At 42.4% G+C, this 17532-nt stretch overlaps 1 protein-coding gene and 1 pseudogene across 7 annotated transcripts in view; one reads left to right on the top strand and one right to left on the bottom strand.

The window, feature by feature from the left end:
* Positions 1–625: 625 nt before the first annotated feature.
* On the top strand, positions 626–2593 carry LOC121488691 (annotated as a pseudogene).
* Positions 2594–9237: 6644 nt separating this feature from the next.
* The window catches only part of UBXN8 (UBX domain protein 8), a 32694-nt gene continuing 24399 nt past the window's right edge, over positions 9238–17532 (bottom strand). For 6 of the 7 annotated variants that reach the window (XM_041753526.1, XM_041753522.1, XM_041753525.1 and 3 more), the window contains 2 exons: positions 13206–13280; positions 9238–9858 (listed from right to left, as the gene is read on the bottom strand). In XM_041753526.1, coding sequence (XP_041609460.1) covers positions 9691–9858; positions 13206–13280 — 243 coding nt within the window. In that variant the 3' untranslated portion in view covers positions 9238–9690. The remainder of the gene's footprint in view (positions 9859–13205; positions 13281–17532) is intronic. The other variant, XM_041753523.1, reaches the window with a different exon arrangement.

Raw genomic sequence — 17532 nt, 5'->3', positions numbered from 1 at the left:
CAGTCAGCTAAGGGCAGACTCAACCCACTGAGCCACCCAGGTGCCCCAGATTTTAAACATTTTTAAAGGGGTGGGCTATCCTATCACTTTGGAATAGGACTGGCTATTTGTGGGTCTTGGTGCCAAATAAAAATGTGGGAAACCTTGCTGAACAAGGAAGAGTTCAAGATGAGTCCGGCAGAGCATTAAATCAAGCATAAGGACCCGCTCAGTGTGGGTGTGTAACTGCCCAGGGCACAGCCGTGGGGCCAGCGCTGCCGGGGCCTCAGCCGCGGAGTTTCCGCTCACCTGAAAGCCCAAAGCCCTTCACAGGTGTTCCTGGGACGGGGCGAGAGCCTGCAGGAGGACCCGGGCGGGGGGTGGGGGGCACCCTGGTTGCAGATCAGGCGACTGGCGGCTGTGGAGGAGCAAGCCTAAGCTCCCTAGCTTTCCGGGATCCTTCACCCCTACAAAGCCAGAGTCCTAATCCACCGCAGGCGGTCCACCGAGAACCATGACCACAGGACCCTGGCATGGATTGTTTCGAGAAGCAGTAAAAAGCAAAATCGATCCGCCTCTCTCGAGACACAGGTGAAAGATGCGTTGCTGCTGGAGGAAGCGCAGAAGCAGAAGTGTTCTGGGGTAGATGCAGCCCGGGCCGCTGCTCTTGCGGGGGTGCGCACGGCACAGCCACCCTCCGCAGGCCACAGACGAAGGCGGACTTGGGTGCCACAGGTGGGAGGAGCCCGTCTTCCTCGGGAAGCCTCACCTGGGAGGCCGGAGCGCAAAGGGCCTGCCCGAGCTGCGGCCGGGTTAGGAGGGCGGGGCGCCTCCCCCCCTCCACCCCCCCCCCCCCCCCAGCAGGAGCTGGAGGCCGCGGCAACGCGCAGGGCCAGGGCGCGCGGGAGGGGGGCGCCGGGACGCGGAGGGGAGAGCCGCGCACAGGACACCTAGCCCCAGCCCGACCCGCGATGGGTGGTAGCAGCAGCCCCCCGTGGGCGGAGTTGAGGGCCCTGGGCTCGGAGTTTGGGGAATGATAGAGCCCTACCCCTACTGAAAACATGTGCCAAAATGCAACAGGTCAGACGTACAGACACGCAAGGACTTCATCACCAGCAGACTTACCTACAAGAAATACTCTTTAATATTTAATACTCTTTAATACTCTTTTTAAAATAAAAGTCTTTAAGGCAGAAGAAAAAAATTATGTAAGATTTATTTATTCATGAGAAACAGAGAGAGAGAGAGAGGCAGAGACATAGGCAGAGGGAGAAGCAGGGTCCCCATGGGGAGCCCGATGCGGGACTCGATCCCAGGACCCTGGCCTGGGATCACGGCCTGAGCCAAAGGCAGATGCCCAACCACTGAGCCACCCAGGCCTCCCCCTCCCCCCTTAAAGGAGAATGGCACATTAAAATTTTTTTTCCCTAGGGGAAAAAAATTTTTTTTAAAAGATGGCTCTATGTTTTTCCTAGGGAAATTTTTTCCTAGGGAAAAAAAAAAATTTTTTTTAAAGATGGCTCTATGTTTTTCCTAGGGAAATTTTTTCCTAGGGAAAAAAAAAAAAATTTTTAAAGATGGCTCTATGTTCATTTTCCCCCATGACAAGATACCCCTTACTGTCGTAGTCATAACAGGGCAACCGAAAGTGACATTTATGTTGTTTTGATAACAGGTAGCTATTGTATTACCAAGTTCAAATGAGTCACCTGCCACATGAGTCCATTACAGTGCAGTTTACGAAGTAAAGAGTACCTGGGTAGTACCTGGGTGGCTCAGTTGGTTGAGCATCTGGCTCTTGGTTTTGGCTCAGGTCGTGATCTCAGAGTCTTGAGATCAAGCCCCACATCAGGCTCCATGCTCAGTGGGCAGCCTGCTTGAGATTCCCTCCCTCTGCCCCCGCCCCCCATGCCTTCACTTTCTCTCTCAAATCTCTTTTTGGAAGATTTTTTTTTTTTTTTTTTGAAGATTTTATTTGAGCCCTTTGCCTCCGAACTTCTCTGGGGCCAGCAGCCACCCGACCAGGGGCCCGGGCCGGGGCTCAGGCGACTACCGTGGGCTCTGCGTCAAACCAGCAGCCAGCAGGTGGCTGTGCCAGGCGCCCGGGGAGGCCGCCGGGTCGGCAGAGGAGCCGCAGCTGCTGCGCGGTGCCCGCGCCTGTAAGTGGTTCAACGTGCGCACGGGGCTCGGCTTCCTGTCCTTGACCCCGGGTGGGTGGGTGTAAGCTGCACATGGAGGGTTTCCGGAGCCTGAAGGAGGGTGAGGCGGGGGGTGCCCACCTTTAAGACGTCTGCTAAAGGCTTGGAGCCTATCCGGGTCACCGCCTGCTGGGGCATTTGTATCGGGAGTGGGAGGCCGCCCAAAGGGAAGAACACGCAGAGGCGCAGATCACAGGGACACAGGTGCTACAACGGTGGAGGCCTAGGACACCATCCAAGGAGCACAAGCTGCCACCTCGGCCCAAGAAGGGCCACTTGTGCCAAGGCATCAGCCACACAGTGGCCTCGTGTCCATGAAGGCCCAGCAGACCCCCAGCTCGCAGGGAAAGCCAGCCTACTTTTGGGAGGAAGAAGAGATCCATAGCCCTGCCCTACTCCCAGAGGCCCAGCATTGAGCTACAGTGGGTGGGGGCAATCCTTTTGTGATCAGGAAGTTTGGAGGAGCAGGCGTCAATGGGCAGAGTGGAGAAAGTGAGGACAAGGTGGTAGGGGGCAGCTGGCTCTGCCATAGATCTCAGGCCCGGGTCCCACAACATCACCCCCTCTTCCTTCTTGGTGCAGGGTAGGGGGGAAGAGGTGAGGCAAATGAACTACAACCATGCTCTATCCAAATGCTTATGGAGGGTTCTGGAGAAAATCCCTCCCCGTGTGCTTTACCTGAGTCTCCACCCTCAGATCTCCAGCTTTTGAAAGTGGCCTGGATAGGGAAGTTGTTTTCCTTTCAAAGAAGGACATGTAGGGCAGCCCAGGTGGCTCAGCGAAACGTTTAGTGCCGCCTTCAGCCCAGGGCGTGGCCCTGGAGACCCAGGATCCAGTTCCACTCTGGGCTCCCTGAATGGAGCCTGTTTCTCCCTCTGCCTGTGTCTCTGCCTCTCATGAGTAAATAAATAAAATCTTAAAAAGAGGAAGAGGAAGAGAGAGGAAGAGGAAGAGGAAGAGGAAGAAGAAGAAGAAGAAGAAGAAGAAGAAGAAAAGAAAGAAAAAAGAAAAGAAAAGAAAAGAAAAGAAAAAGAAGAAAGAAGAAGAAGAAGATGTAATAATAATTTTTCCCAAGCCAGAGTGTAGAGTTGAAGCATGAGACCAGATTGGTGGGCCCCACCCACGAACCACTAGATTCTGTGGGGAGGGAATCTCTAAGGCGTAAGGCAGGGTTTTCCCACGTCGTGTCCCATAACCCACTCTTGGGATAGGGTGCAGAGGACGGTCCCAAGCAATGGGTTGTGATATAGCCACAGGGATTCTTGGGGGAATAACTACAGACCTCCTGTTCCTAAACTTAATCCCACCCCATTCTGGGCCGATAGGATTTTATTTATTTGCTCCCTTGGACAACAGCACCTTGGGCCCCACTTTCTCCAGGACGCCAACTGCACTAGCTGTGTGTGAATGATGTATCTTGTGCATTTTAACTTTTTTTTTTCCCGTAATATAAATATTCTGGTTTTTGTATTTTTGTGCATTTTAATCTTAAGGCCCCTGTTCCTGCACTGTGTTCTCAGGTACATGAGCAATCTCGGGGATAAGTCAGCAGCAGCTCCAGGTCTGCTGCTGGGGCGTGATCCCAGAATTCTAGGATCCCGTCCGCAGCAGGCTCCCTAAAGGGGAGGAGCCTGCTTCTCCTCCCTCTGCCTATGTCTCTGCCTCTCTCCCTGTGTCTCTAGTGAATAAATAAATAAAATCTTAAAAAAATAATGAGGCTAAGTTGAAATGGGATTCAAGTTAGTGTTCCCTGAGGCTATTTTTTTTTTAATCTAAAGCTATTTTAAATCAGCTTTCTCATATATCACTTGACAAATTTACAAGTCTGTCCTTTTTTTTAAATCTTAAGCCAGTTAGTATCATGGAAAATTATACAAAATTAGAAAGAAGCGTGTAAGGTACCCCAATGTATCTTTTCCTTAAGCAGAAATACTTTTTTATCACCAGCGAGAACTATTTGGAGTGCATAGCCTATTGAATTACCTCATTTTTGCCAATTAGAGCTGGCTTTTCTGCCACAGTGTTCTCTTGAAACCCCTCTACCTTCAGTGTTTCAAGGGAGATGAGGTTTTAACTCAGTTACCCCATGACTTAATCTCCTTCTAGTGGAAGATTGGAAATTGGTCTAAACAGGAAAAGCTGGTACAGGAAGTAACATTAGGAGAGGCCGCACCAGCTGAAAGGTGCAGAGGGGAAGCCAGGATTAGTCAAGGGTTGTCTATACGTGTAATAAAAGATTCCTGTTCCAGATTTCTAATCCCAGGGCATGGGATTCACTCTACATACCAGATCCATCCTTCGCTGGATTGGGCTAGGCCTACCATGCACAGCAGGGTGTGTGTGTGCATGCGCGCGCATGTTTTAAAGATGAGTTGGTAAGGATAGGTTTAAGAATAGAAACTCTGGAACCCATCTTGAGCTGCCCAGGGATGGGGTGTATGAAGCAAAGGCTAACTTTCTTAACCTTTATAAAGTCTGGGCTTTTCTTGTTGACTTCCAGAGAGACCATAAGCCATGGCTCCCTTGCAGTGTCCAGAGCCAGTGTCCTGCACTGCTGCAGCAGTGATTAGGGTCTTGGTAGCTAAAGGATAAAAGAAGGTTTTACTTAATATGCTGTGAGATCACCACAAACCTACCTGGCGGTGTTGAAATGGGGCAGATGCAATAGAACACATTGGGTGATGTGTGTATGATCCTGGGTTCTTGTCTCCCCTGCTTGCTGCCTCCTCTAGTGATTGTATTTGTCTGGGTTTTGTAGGTTTTCATGAATAGCTGATTGGGTGATGGCTAGGTGGCCTGGTTTGTGTAAATATAATGTGTTGGTCTCCCCCCACCCCCAGAAAAAAAAAAGGATTTTATTTGAGTGAGAGAACAAGAGAGAGAGACAGAGCACATGTGGGAGCATGAGCAGCTAAGAGAGGCAGAGGGAAAGGGATAAGCAGACTCCCCACTGAGCAGGGAGCCCAACTCGAGGCTTAACCAAATGAGTCACCTATCCAGATGCCCCTTGAATAAATAAATCTTTAAGAAAAAAAGGTAAAGGGGATCCCTGGGTGGCGCAGCGGTTTGGCGCCTGCCTTTGGCCCAGGGCGCAATCCTGGAGACCCGGGATCGAATCCCACGTCGGGCTCCCGGTGCATGAAGCCTGCTTCTCCCTCTGCCTATGTCTCTACCTCGCGCTCTCTTCTCTCTCTCTGTGACTATCATTAAAAAAAAAAAAAAAAAAAAAAGGTAAAGCATGAACAGAGATGAAGAGTAATAAAATTAGGAGAAATTAAAGATACATGGCGCATGTGCTAGAGAGAAATAGGTTGTATAGTGCCCTCCTGGTCATTTTGACTACATGCTACATTTAAATACTCAGAATATTATTTATTATATTTAAGATGGAGGTCTTTTAGTTCTTCAATTTCAGTTCTTCACTCAAGTGTATTATTAAAACAATAGGGGCTCCTGCTTGGCTCACTGGTTGAGCGACGACAGCCTTTCGATTTGGGGCGTGATCCCAGAGTCTCAGGATCAGGTCCTGCATCAGGCTCCCTGCATGGAGCCTGCTTCTCCCTCTGCCTGTGTCTCTCCCCCCACCCCCCCACCCCGTCACTCATGAATAAATAAATAAAATCTTAAAAAAAAAAACCAAAATAATAATAAGCAGGCTAAGTTGAAATAGGATTCAAGTTAGTGTTCCCTGGAGCTATTTTTTTTTTAATCTAAAGCTATTTTAAGTCTGCTTTGTCATATATCACTTGACAAATTTACAAGTCTGTCCTTTTTTTTTTTTTTTTTTTTTAATTTTAAGCCAGTTGGTATCATGGAAAATTATACAAAATTAGAAAGAAGCGTGTAAGGTACCCCAATGTATCTTTTCCTTAACTTTATTTATTCAGCTAAATCTCTTACTGTCCTCTCCCCATTATTTTGAAGCAAAATTTTGCCCTAATTCCTATCATACTGTAGCATGTATCTGTAGAGATATTTTATTTATTTATTTATTTATTTATTTATTTATTTATTTAGATAGACACAGAGAGAGAGAGAGAGAGAGAGAGGTAGAGACACAGGAGGAGGGAGAAGCAGGCCCCATGTCGGGAACCCGACGCGGGACTCGATCCCGGGACTCCAGGATCACGCCCTGGGCCAAAGGCAGGCGCCAAACCGCTGAGCCACCCAGGGATCCCCTTTAGATATTTTTTCTATCGCACACAATGCCATTGTCACACCTAAAAATAATTCCTTAATTATATTCCTAATTTTTCCAACTCATTGCAAGAAGACTATAGTATAGAATAGTAGTATTACCGAAGAATTTAAAGATTTAAGGCATCTCTAATTCCCTTCCTTACACCCAGAGGGAAGAATTAGCTTTTGTAACCAAGGAAACAATTAACCATGTATCATTAGCACTTCAGCTATACATGCAACGTAGTGTTTTTTGTTTAAAGAAAAATGTATTGCTACGCAAAGAAATTGGCCCTAATGATTTTTGTGTTAGAAATTGGAGGAACAGGGCCGCCTGGGTGGCTGAGCGGTTTAGCACCACCTTCAGCTCAGGACCTGATCCTGGAGACCCAAGATCAAGTCCCATGTCGGGCTCCTGGGATGAAGCCTGTTTCTCTCTCTCTGCCTGTGTCTCTGCCTCTTTGTCTGTATCTCTCATGAATAAATAAAAATCTTAAAAAAAAAAAAAAAAAGAAATTGGAGGAACAGAAGGAAACTTTATTCCACAAATTTTAAGGACTATTTGTTATTACTAAAATTTTGGCTTTTTAAATGAGAATTTTTTTTTTAAGATTTATTTTGGTAGAGGGGGGGCGGGGAGGCCAGAGGGCGATGGAGACTCTCAAGCAGACTCCCACTGGGTGAGGAGCTCCATCCCACAACCCTAAAATCAGGACCTGAGTTGAAATCAAGAGTCCGATGCTTAATTGACTGAACCACCCAGGCGCCCCATATATATATAATTTTTTTAAAGATTTTATTTATTTATTCATGAGAGACACAGAGAAAGAGAGAGAGGGGCACAGACACAGGCAGAGGGAGAAGCAGGCTCCATGCAGGGAGCCCGATGTGGGACTCGATCCTGGGACTCCACGATCAGGTCCTGGGCTGAAGGCAGCGCTAAACTGTTGAGCCACCCGGGCTGCCCCATATATAATATATATAAATATATAATATTATATATTATATTATATTAATTCATATTAATATATAATATATATTAATATATAATATATATTAATATAATATATAATATATATAATAATACATTAATATTATAATATATATTAATGATAATCATTTTCTGTAGTCTGTATCTTTGGACATGTTTGTGGATGGATAACTGAAAATAGAGCTTATGAAAGTCTGTGATTGGAACAGGTAAATATGGAAGTGTTCATTTTCTTTTGTATTCCTATCTGCATTTGAGTCTACTTCAAATAATAATGGAAGCTTACTGACTCTTCAAAGGAATTCTAAGACAAGTTACCAGCCACTAAAGAAACTAAAGAATCTATCCAGAACAGTAAGTTGTTCATCCCAAAGATATCTTATTCCACCCCCCCGCCAGGACATCTTTAAAAAAAAAAAGAAAAAAAGAAAGGCCAATACAGAGGAGTCCACTTAACTTTTTTTTTTAAAGATTTTATTTATTCATGAGAGACAGAGAGAGGCAGAGATACGGGCAGAGGGAGAAGCAGGCTCCATGCAGGGAGCCTGACATGGGACTCAATCCCGGGTCTCCAGGATCACACCTTGGGCTGAAGGTGGCACTAAACTGCTGAGCCGCCCGGGATGTCCAACTTAACTGACCCTTAACATAGAACATAAGAAAAGAAAAAGGGAGTGACCAGAACAAAGAGCTTTTTAGACCACACTTGTGAGCTGAACTTGGTATTATAGCATATGAATATACCACTGTAGGAAAATGAAATAACCAGATTTAAATATAATATACATACATATATACATATATACACATATATTTAATTTACCTATAATGTTTTCATTGTTTTATTTTTAAAATACTGATCCTGGAACTTGTGAATGTTCCAATTAAATGCAAGGTGAAGTTAAATAAATCTTGACATTAATTCAGTAAACAATTCAGTAAAATTAATTCAGTAAAACATACTTATCAAAGAACTTTTTTAAAACTTTTTTCATTTTTTTTTAGTCACCCAGCACTCACAAGGGTAAGTGCCCTCATTAATCCCCATCACCTATTTCATCCATCCCCCCCCCAACCTCCCCTCTGACAATCATCAGTTTATTCTCTATTGTTGTCTGTTTTTTTCCCTTTGCTTGTTTTACCTCTTAAATTCCACGAGTGAAATCATGTATTTATCTTTCTCTGACTTATTTTGCTTAGCATTATACTCTCTAGCTCTATCCATGTCATTGCAAATGATAAGATTTTGTTCTTTTTTATTGGCTGAGTCATATTCCAGTGTGTGTACCCACCTCTTTATCCATTCATCAACTGACAGGACACTTGGCTGCTTCCATATCTTGGCTATCGTAAATAATGCTGCTATAAATATAAGGGTGCATGTATCCCTTTGAATTAGTATTCTTGTATTCTTTTTTTTTTTTTTTTTTTTGTATTCTTGTATTCTTTGGGTAAATACCTAATAGTGCAATTACTAGATCACGGGGTAGTTCTATTTTTAATGTTTTGAGAAACCTCCTTCCATACTGTTTTCCACAGTGGCTGCACCAGTCTGCATTCACACCAAGAGTGCAAGAGGGCTCCTCTCCACATTCTTGCCAGCACCTGTTGTTGTGTTTTTGGTTCTAGACATTCTGACAGGTATGAGGTGATACCTCATTGTAGTTTTGATTTGTATTTCCTTGATGATGAGTGATGGTGAGCAGCTTTTCATGTGTTTATTGGCCATCAGGATGTCTTCTTTGGAGAAATGTCTGTTCATGTCTTCTGCCCATTTTTAATTGGATTATTTGGGGCTTTTGGGGGTATTGAGTTGTGTAAGTTCTTTACATATTTTGGATACTAACCCTTTATCAGATTATCAAAAAGAACTTTAGAGCATTAAAGACCTTTGAAATGTCTTTAAGGTTTAATTTCTAGAAATACAGCAGAACAAACATTCCTACTTAACAGGCATTAGAGAATTTGACTGAATTATGAAATGTTCAGTGTGACAAGGTGGACCAAAGAGGCAGAAAACCGAGTCATATGACTTTGCTTTTCAACACAGCGATAGATGATGTCGGCTAGGAAAAATACAAATCTTTGAGTGCTTACCAAATACATCTTTATCTAGTTTTCATTTGGTATACTGTAAAATGGCACATTCCAAAAACTATTATATACAGAGAGTAATCCTTTTCTAATCCTCTGTCCCTATGTTCCCAAGGATATCAACATTAAAGTGTTTATCTACTTGAGCTGAATCAAGCCAATGGCGTAATTTCAATGTGAATCCTTTATTGTCCTGTAAGGTCATGGCATAACTGATTTTATGTAGAACAGGTAGTTCTCATTTCTGAATTAGCTGCTCTGCTCTCTCTCTTCCACATTGAGTACAGTATCCATGGTTATTCCTATGTCCTGCAGTGACCAGCCTCCCCCCACTTCCAGAGGCCGTCTGGGAAAGGAAGTAGAAAGGCTGTATAGGGATGTGTGGTACCCGATTTTCTTCATCCAGTCAAATAAGACCTAGAAGATAAAAAGTTTAGCTATCAAATACGGAGTACAGTTGTGCCCCTCGAGGTCACCAATGATATTTTATAATTCTTTCACTGTTAAATCCTAGGGGTAACAGCATGATTACAGAACCTTCTAGAGTATAAAGGAAAATAGCATGCCAAGAATTGTGAAATGCAAATACCTTTTTTGTTTTGTTTTTCTAAAGATTTTATGTATTTGAGAGAGAAAGTGAGAGAGTGTGAGAGAAAGCATGAGCAGCAGGGAGGGGGAGAGGGAAAAACAGACTCTCCACTGAGCAGGGAACCCGATTTCAGGTTTAATCCCAGGATCCTGAGATCATGACCTAGTGGAAGGCAGATGCTTAATCGACTGAGCCACCCAGGCACCCCTGATGCAAATACCTTAAATACCTTTCCAAAGTTTCAGAGAAGGCCTAGGGCCTAAAGGCACTGATCGACAGCAGGGACACTTAACACTTAGGAAAGACCCAACCATAGAGAATAAAAAGGTTATTCAATTTAAAAGTTGAGAATGAAAAGTAAGCACTTGGAAAAAAGTTATTTAGAACAAAATCTAAGCCAATAGTCCACATCAAAATGACTCAGGAACTTTGTCACCAGAGACCTGTCCAGGCCCCAAGTGACTCTGCCTTATGATCCCCATTTTCAATGGGCTATTCCTATAAATTGAGGACATTTCCTGTTATGAAGATTTCCACAGTAACTGTCAAAACTTCCAGGTACTACTGCCTAAAAATGTCTGCCAAACAGCTTTTTGCTGCTTTCGGAAGAAAGCTGGATCCTAGAATGTTCTTGGGGGAAGCTAGTGTATCAACTACAGATACTCAATTATAGATAATCTCTGACTTCTCCGGGTAACCACCATCCAAGAATCTACTGATATTCCATGTAATAAACATACATCTAGGTCATAAAGCTTCGTAATTTTCCAATATTTGGATATGACTTAATTCAACCAATCCCTATATAAACACACACCTTTGATCATTTCACTTATTTCCATAGAATAGATTCTCATAATGAAATTAATGGGAGCACCTGAGTGGCTCAATCAGTTAAGTACCTGCCTTCAGCTCAGGTCAGTATCCCACAGTCTTGGGATAGAGCCCTACATCAGGCTCTTTGCTCAGCGGGGTACCTGCTTCTCTTCCCTTTGCCCTTCCCCACCCTGCTTGTCTTCTCTGGCTCTATCTCTCTCTCAAATAAATAAAAATCTTTAAAAAAAATTAATGAACCAAAAGATATAAAGATTAATTATCCTTAGGAACAGAGGCCCAATTTATATACACATGAACAATTAAGGAGAATCACTGTTTTCTCCACACACAGGCCAAAACTGCGTACTCATCTTTTTAATCTACAACAATCTAATTGGTAGAAAATTGTGTCCCATTTCAGTTTGCACATCTTCGATTCTAAGTAAAGCCAAAATTTTTTATGTCACTTGTTTTTTTCTTTAGGAAATCCTTCATTTTTTTTTATCTGCCATTCTACTAATTTCCTTGATTTGTACAATACCTCATCATAAAGAAATGACTATCATATATACATGTAAAATATTTTTTTCTGAAGTTTTAGCTTTATGAACTTTCTCTCTTTTTTCATTTTTTTTCTCTCTTTTTTTAAAACAAGATTTTATTTATTTGAGAGAGAAATCACAAGTGGTAGGGAGGGGCAAAGGAAGAGGGGGAAGCAGACTCTCCCCTGAGCAGGGGGCCTGTTGTGGGGTTTGATCCCAGAGCCAGAGCCAAAGGCAGATGTTCAACCGACTGAGTGACCCAGGTGCCCCTTAACTTTTCCTTTATAGAATTTTACATTTCAGGACACTTGGGTGGCTCAGTTTGTTGAGCATCTGCCTTCAGCTCAGATCATGATCCTGGGGTCCTGGGATCCAGTCCCATGTTGGGCTCCCTGCTCAGCGGGGAGCCTACTTCTCTCTCTCCTCCCTGGCTCATGCTCTCTCTCACTATCTCTCTCAGATAAATAAAATCTTTTTTATTTTTTAAAAGATTTTATTTATTTATTCATGAGGGACACACACACACACAGAGAGAGAGAGAGAGAGAGGCAGAGACACAGGCAGAGGAAGAAGCAGGCTCCATGCAGGGAGCCTGATTTGGGACTCGATCCCAGGACTCCAGGATCACGCCCTGGGCCGAAGGCAGGCACCAAACCACTGAACCAGCCAGGGATCCCCCTAAATTGTATTTATTTATTCATGAGAGACGCAGAGAGAGAGGCAGAGACACAGAGGGAGAAGCAGGCTCCATGCAGGGAGCCCGATGTGGGACTCGATCCCAGGACCCCAGGATCATGCCCTGGGCCGAAGGCAGGATAGGCTCTAAACTGCTGAGCTATCCAGGTGTTCCAGATAAATAAAATCTTTTTTTCCCCCCAGATTTAATCTTAAAAAAAAAAAAAAAAAAGAATTTTACATTTCTATGTAGTCAAATCCTTCAATATTTTCCATTATAGTTCACAGCATGCTCTTCAAAGATGGCTAAATCCAACAATCAGGACAAAAAACTGTTTAGACATACTTTTTTTTTTTTTTTTTGGTGTGTTTAGACATATTTCTAATAAAATTCATACTTAAGTGTGCTTAAAAGTAGAAATACACCAAAATATTAGCAATCTGCCTTGGTGTCAAACAGCAGATCAAGTCTTTTTTCTATTTTCTATTTTTCTAGATTTTCCAGAATATGGCTAATGAATACAGCATTGTTTTTAAGAGAAAAAAAAGACCCCTAAAGAATGATCTAAAAAATTACATAGAGATTTGAAAGCATCTTGTCTTTTTAAAGATTTTATTTATTTGAGAGGGAGACAGAGATAGCAAGAGGGTAGCAGAAGGAGAAGCAGGCTCCCACTGAGCAGGGAGTCTGATGCAGGCCTCAATCCCTGGGATCATGACCTGAGTGGAAGGCAGACACTCTACTGACTAAGGACCACAGGTGCTTGGATTTGAAAGCATCATATCTACCAAGCTGTGAAAAAGTAATTAATAACAAAATGAATTAGCAGAGCAGCTAATTCAGAAATGAGAACTACCTGTTCTACATAAAATCAGTTATGCCATGACCTTACAGGACAATAAAGGATTCACACTGAAAAATAGGAAAAGAACTGAAAAAAAAAAAAAGTGTTGCAATCACAATTCAGAAAGATCCAGCATGCCGAATTATCAAATTTCTGCAACACAGAGTACATATAATCCCCTCTACCCTCACCTGAAGGGAGTACCAGACAAGAAAGTGGTAATACCTCCCCCACTGCATGAGAGTAAATTACTGTCAAATTCAACAAAAGCATTTCTCAAAATAGGGATTTCCTCACCTGTGAACTGCAAGACTTCAAAAATCTTCTTCTCAGGACATTCCCGCTTGGACATCGGAGAGCAACAGTAACTACCTAAGGAGTAAAAATGTTCAAATAAGAATTCCAGTGCATAGGGCAGCCCTGGTGGCCCAGTGGTTTAGCACTGCCCTCAGCCCTGGGTGTGATCCTGGGGACCCGGGATCGAGTCCTGTGTCGGGCTCGCTGCACGGAGCCTGCTTCTCCCTCTGCCTGTGTCTCTGCCTCTCTCTCTCTCCATGTCTGTCATGAATAAATAAAATCTTTTAAAAAAATGATTAAAGGGATCCCTGGGTGGCACAGCGGTTTGGTGCCTGCCTTTGGCCCAGGGCGCGATCCTGGAGATCCGGGATCGAATCCCACATCGGGCTCCCGGTGCATGGAGCCTGCTTCTCCCTCTGCCTGTGTCTCTGCCTCTTTCTCTCTCTCTCTGTGTGACTATCATAAATAAATAAAATTTTTTAAAAAATGATTTAAAAAAAAAGAATTCCAGTGCACTGCTCTTGCAATTCCAAAATTGCTACTCTTGTGAAACATCCATAATTCTAAACAGTTTGTGTGGGGGGTTTGTAGGCATTTAGCTCTGAGAGTAGTAGGCCAACATAAAGATCCAGATAAAATTCACTCCGAATATAAAAATGCCTTCTGAAATGGAAGAACATCTTCCTACTGATGGAGATCAGTGACAAAGCCCTCCAGAGAGGACAACAGAAACTACATGCTTCTGTCTGTCCAGATGGTATCAAGGCTGCACGTGGGCTTCAAAAATTCATCTACCAAACCAAGAAGATCCTGTGCCATCCCAGTCGAGAGACAAGAAAAACACTGGACTGGAAGGAAACAGTTTCCCAAGTTACTCTATCATTCCAGCCTGGAGTTGGTCCTAGGAGCTGGGATAGAGCTCCTGCTCTCTCTATCTGCATTATGTACTGAGTTTCCCCCATCATTTCTCCTTGAGTCAACAGTTAAATAGCTAAAAAGAGCTTGCAAATGGCTAGTTAATATTAAAAGACATTTAAAGGGCAGCCCCGGTGGCTCAGCAGTTTAGCGCAGCCTTCAGCTCAGGGCGTGATCCTGGAGACCCGGGATCGAGTCCCACGTCGGGCTCCCTGCACAGAGCCTGCTTCTCCCTCTGCCTGTGTCTCTGCCTCTCTCTCTCTCTGTATCTCTAATGAATAAATAAATAAAATCTTTAAAAAAATGAAATAAAAAATCTTTAAAAAAATAAAATCTTTTAAAAAAAAAGATGAAGTAGTCATTTTTTTCTTTTATTAAATAATAACTGTCAGGAAACCCTTTCTTATGGTTAACATTATCATAACTGTCTTGGGAGTTATGCAGGCATCCTAGGACATAGAAATGGTGGTTTTGCAGCAGCACCTATCCTCCACAGGAAAGCCATGTTAGAAAATATTTCCATTCAAGTAGGTATCTGATTCATATCCAAACCAGTGCAATGCTGTGTTGTTAGTACTTCTAATAAGTTTTATAATAAAAAAAAAAAATCACAAAACTAAATCACAGATTAAAAGCCAATTTTGCTTATTTTTAGAAACAACAAAATTTAACCTTTATAGTGAGGTTTCATTCAAAGGTTAATGATCTGGAAGCAGAATTAAAGCCAAATGGTTTATGAGAAACTAGGGTTAAAATCTAGTGAATTAAAAATATATATTATAGTGAATTAATGTTTCCCATTATGATTAGATTACTCAAGGGAAATCAACTATCATTGTTTGAAATCTAGCAATTCTTCTGTTACTACAATTACTATGAAAGTTGGTTGTGCCATTTCTCCTAATGTTACTGACAGCATATGGACTGACAAATGAACAGGGGAACACAATCCAAATTGGAAAGTAAATCATTATGCCAAGCACAGATTGTTAAATGAAATCTAAATTAAAAGTGGCAGCAAGGATAGCTGGCTGGCTCAGTCTGTGGAGCACCTGACTCTTGATCAAGTTCAAACACTACGCTAGGTGTAGAGATCACTTAAAAATTCTTAAATATTTTTTTAAAAAGCAGCAGGAATAATTAAAATTTGATTCCCAGGGACTCCTTAAAATGAAAGATAGTATACATAATGAAAATAGTTGATGGTAATATAGTTACATAATGATTTACAAAATTTTTCTTTAATTTTTTTTTTATGATAGTCACAGAGAGAGAGAGAGAGAGAGAGAGAGAGAGAGAGAGGCAGAGAGAGGCCCCGGGCTCAGCAGGGAGTCTGCTTCTCCTTCTTCCCTTGGCCTCTCCCACCCCCATTCAAATGCATGCACGTACGCAGGCTCTCTCTCTCTCTCTGCCTCTCAAATAGATAAATTTTTTTAAAAATAAGTGAGTGGAGCAGCCCGGGTGGCTTAGGGGTTTAGCTCCGCCTTCAGCCCAGGGCATGATCCTGGAGACCCCGGATCGAATTCCACCCTTCTGGGTGCTGGAGCCAGAAGCAGATGCTTAACCAACTGAGCCACTCAGGTGCCCCTCCTCTCATTTTTAAATTCTTACCATATTATTTTAGAACTCTATGGATGGTTGCAATACTAAATAAATAACAGGCACTTAAAAAAGTCAGAGTGTACTGCTTAAGCGAGAATAGCATTAATTATATTTTAAAATCTTTCCCTTTCCTATCAGAAATCCATGGAGTCATTAGTTTGCTCATCTATTAGTCCACTCCTAAATCCAAGCAGCCTTCCACCAGAATAGGAATTTCTTATGGTTCACTATCATAGAGTCACAGCTACCATATACAGGAATATACATACATATATAGTAAAAGCTCCATCTAGTTCTGAAAACCTTTTAAATTAATCTTAGGGGGCAACCTAGGTGGCTCAGTTAAGTGTCTGTCTTTGGCTCAGGTCATGATCTCAGGGCCCTAGGATCAAGCCCCATGTGCTCCCTGCTCAGTGGGGAATCTGCTTCTCCCTCTCCTCCTTGCTTATGTTCTCTGTCTCAAATATATAATTAAAAAAAAAAGTTAGTCCCTTCCCTTAGCAATCAGAATTATAAAGATGTTTCTCTATTCTGTGGGTGACACCAGACATTTAATGGGACTAACTTTAATAAGGAAATAAGAGATTTCATGAAAATCATAATTTCCAGCATCTCTAAAGGTAAAATTATTTGTATTCATAAAACAGTTATATAACTTAGGGATTAAAATATATTTGTTTTAGGGGGATGAGGGTGGAGGGATAATTTAAAAAAATATATATATATACACACACACATATGTGTTATGATGGAGGCAAACTTAATATATGATGATAGGGGATAATAATGCAATATGATAGGTAATGACTGTTAGTTGCCAGAGCAAAACTGTTAAGCTGACAAAACAGGAAACAGCATTTAGCCAAGAGTACTACATAACTTAACAAAGATAAATATCCTAAAATCTTGAGTAACATGGTGTAACTCTCATTCTCTACTTCAGGCATGCCTGTTTTACTCTGAAAACACTTTATTAGGGTGATAGGATGGGTTGGAAAGGCATACTCCTCAAAAGAGAATGCTTTCTCGTTTTTAACTTTTTTTTAAAAAAATCGTATTTTTCTGAGAATGTGGGGGCAGGGAGGGCAGAGGGTCAGGCAGTCTCCCCGCTGAGCGCAGAGCCCAATGCGGGGCACAATCCCACAACCCTGAGATCATGACCTGAGAGGAAATCAAGTTGGATGCCTAAGTAACTGAGCCACCCAGGTGCCCGTTTTCATCATTCTGAGTTAAGTTGGCTGTGATGGAGGGCAAAAGCCAGGCAGAGAAGTCCAAAGGGACCACTAACTGCCCAGAAGCACATCTTTAGATCAAAGGTAGGATTAACAAGATCTAAGTCAATGAAAGATGGAATGGGACATTTAAAGTCATCTATGGAAGGAAAATTAACAGCCTGAGAATGGTTGGTGGGAATTAGGGATTTTTGCATTGAATTCTTAGAAATCTACAAATAACAGCCAACTGCACAGATAGAAAATACCTCCCCAATGAGGACTGATAAAAATATTTTAATATTTATATATTTTTCTTTTTTCTCGCTAGTTTGAGAAATAACTGACATACATCACTGTATGAGTTTAAGGTGGTTTGATTTATATATATTGTGAAATGATAACAGGTTCTTATATAGATAAAATAAAAAGTAAAAAACAAACAAACAAAATTTTCCTTGTGATGAGAGCTGTTATGATTTACTCTCCTGTGTATCATCCAGCAGTGTTAGCTATAGGCATCATGTCACACAGTTTTTCTCATGTAATATAGAACAGGCTACAACGTAAAAATATCAAGTAGTACCAGCTGCCCATTA

The sequence above is a fragment of the Vulpes lagopus genome, chromosome 4 (genome assembly GCF_018345385.1).
Source record: "Vulpes lagopus strain Blue_001 chromosome 4, ASM1834538v1, whole genome shotgun sequence".
Classification (NCBI taxonomy): Eukaryota; Metazoa; Chordata; class Mammalia; order Carnivora; family Canidae; genus Vulpes; species Vulpes lagopus.
The sequence above is the reverse complement of the archived record's forward strand: the minus strand, read 5'-3'. Positions and strand labels throughout refer to the sequence as shown.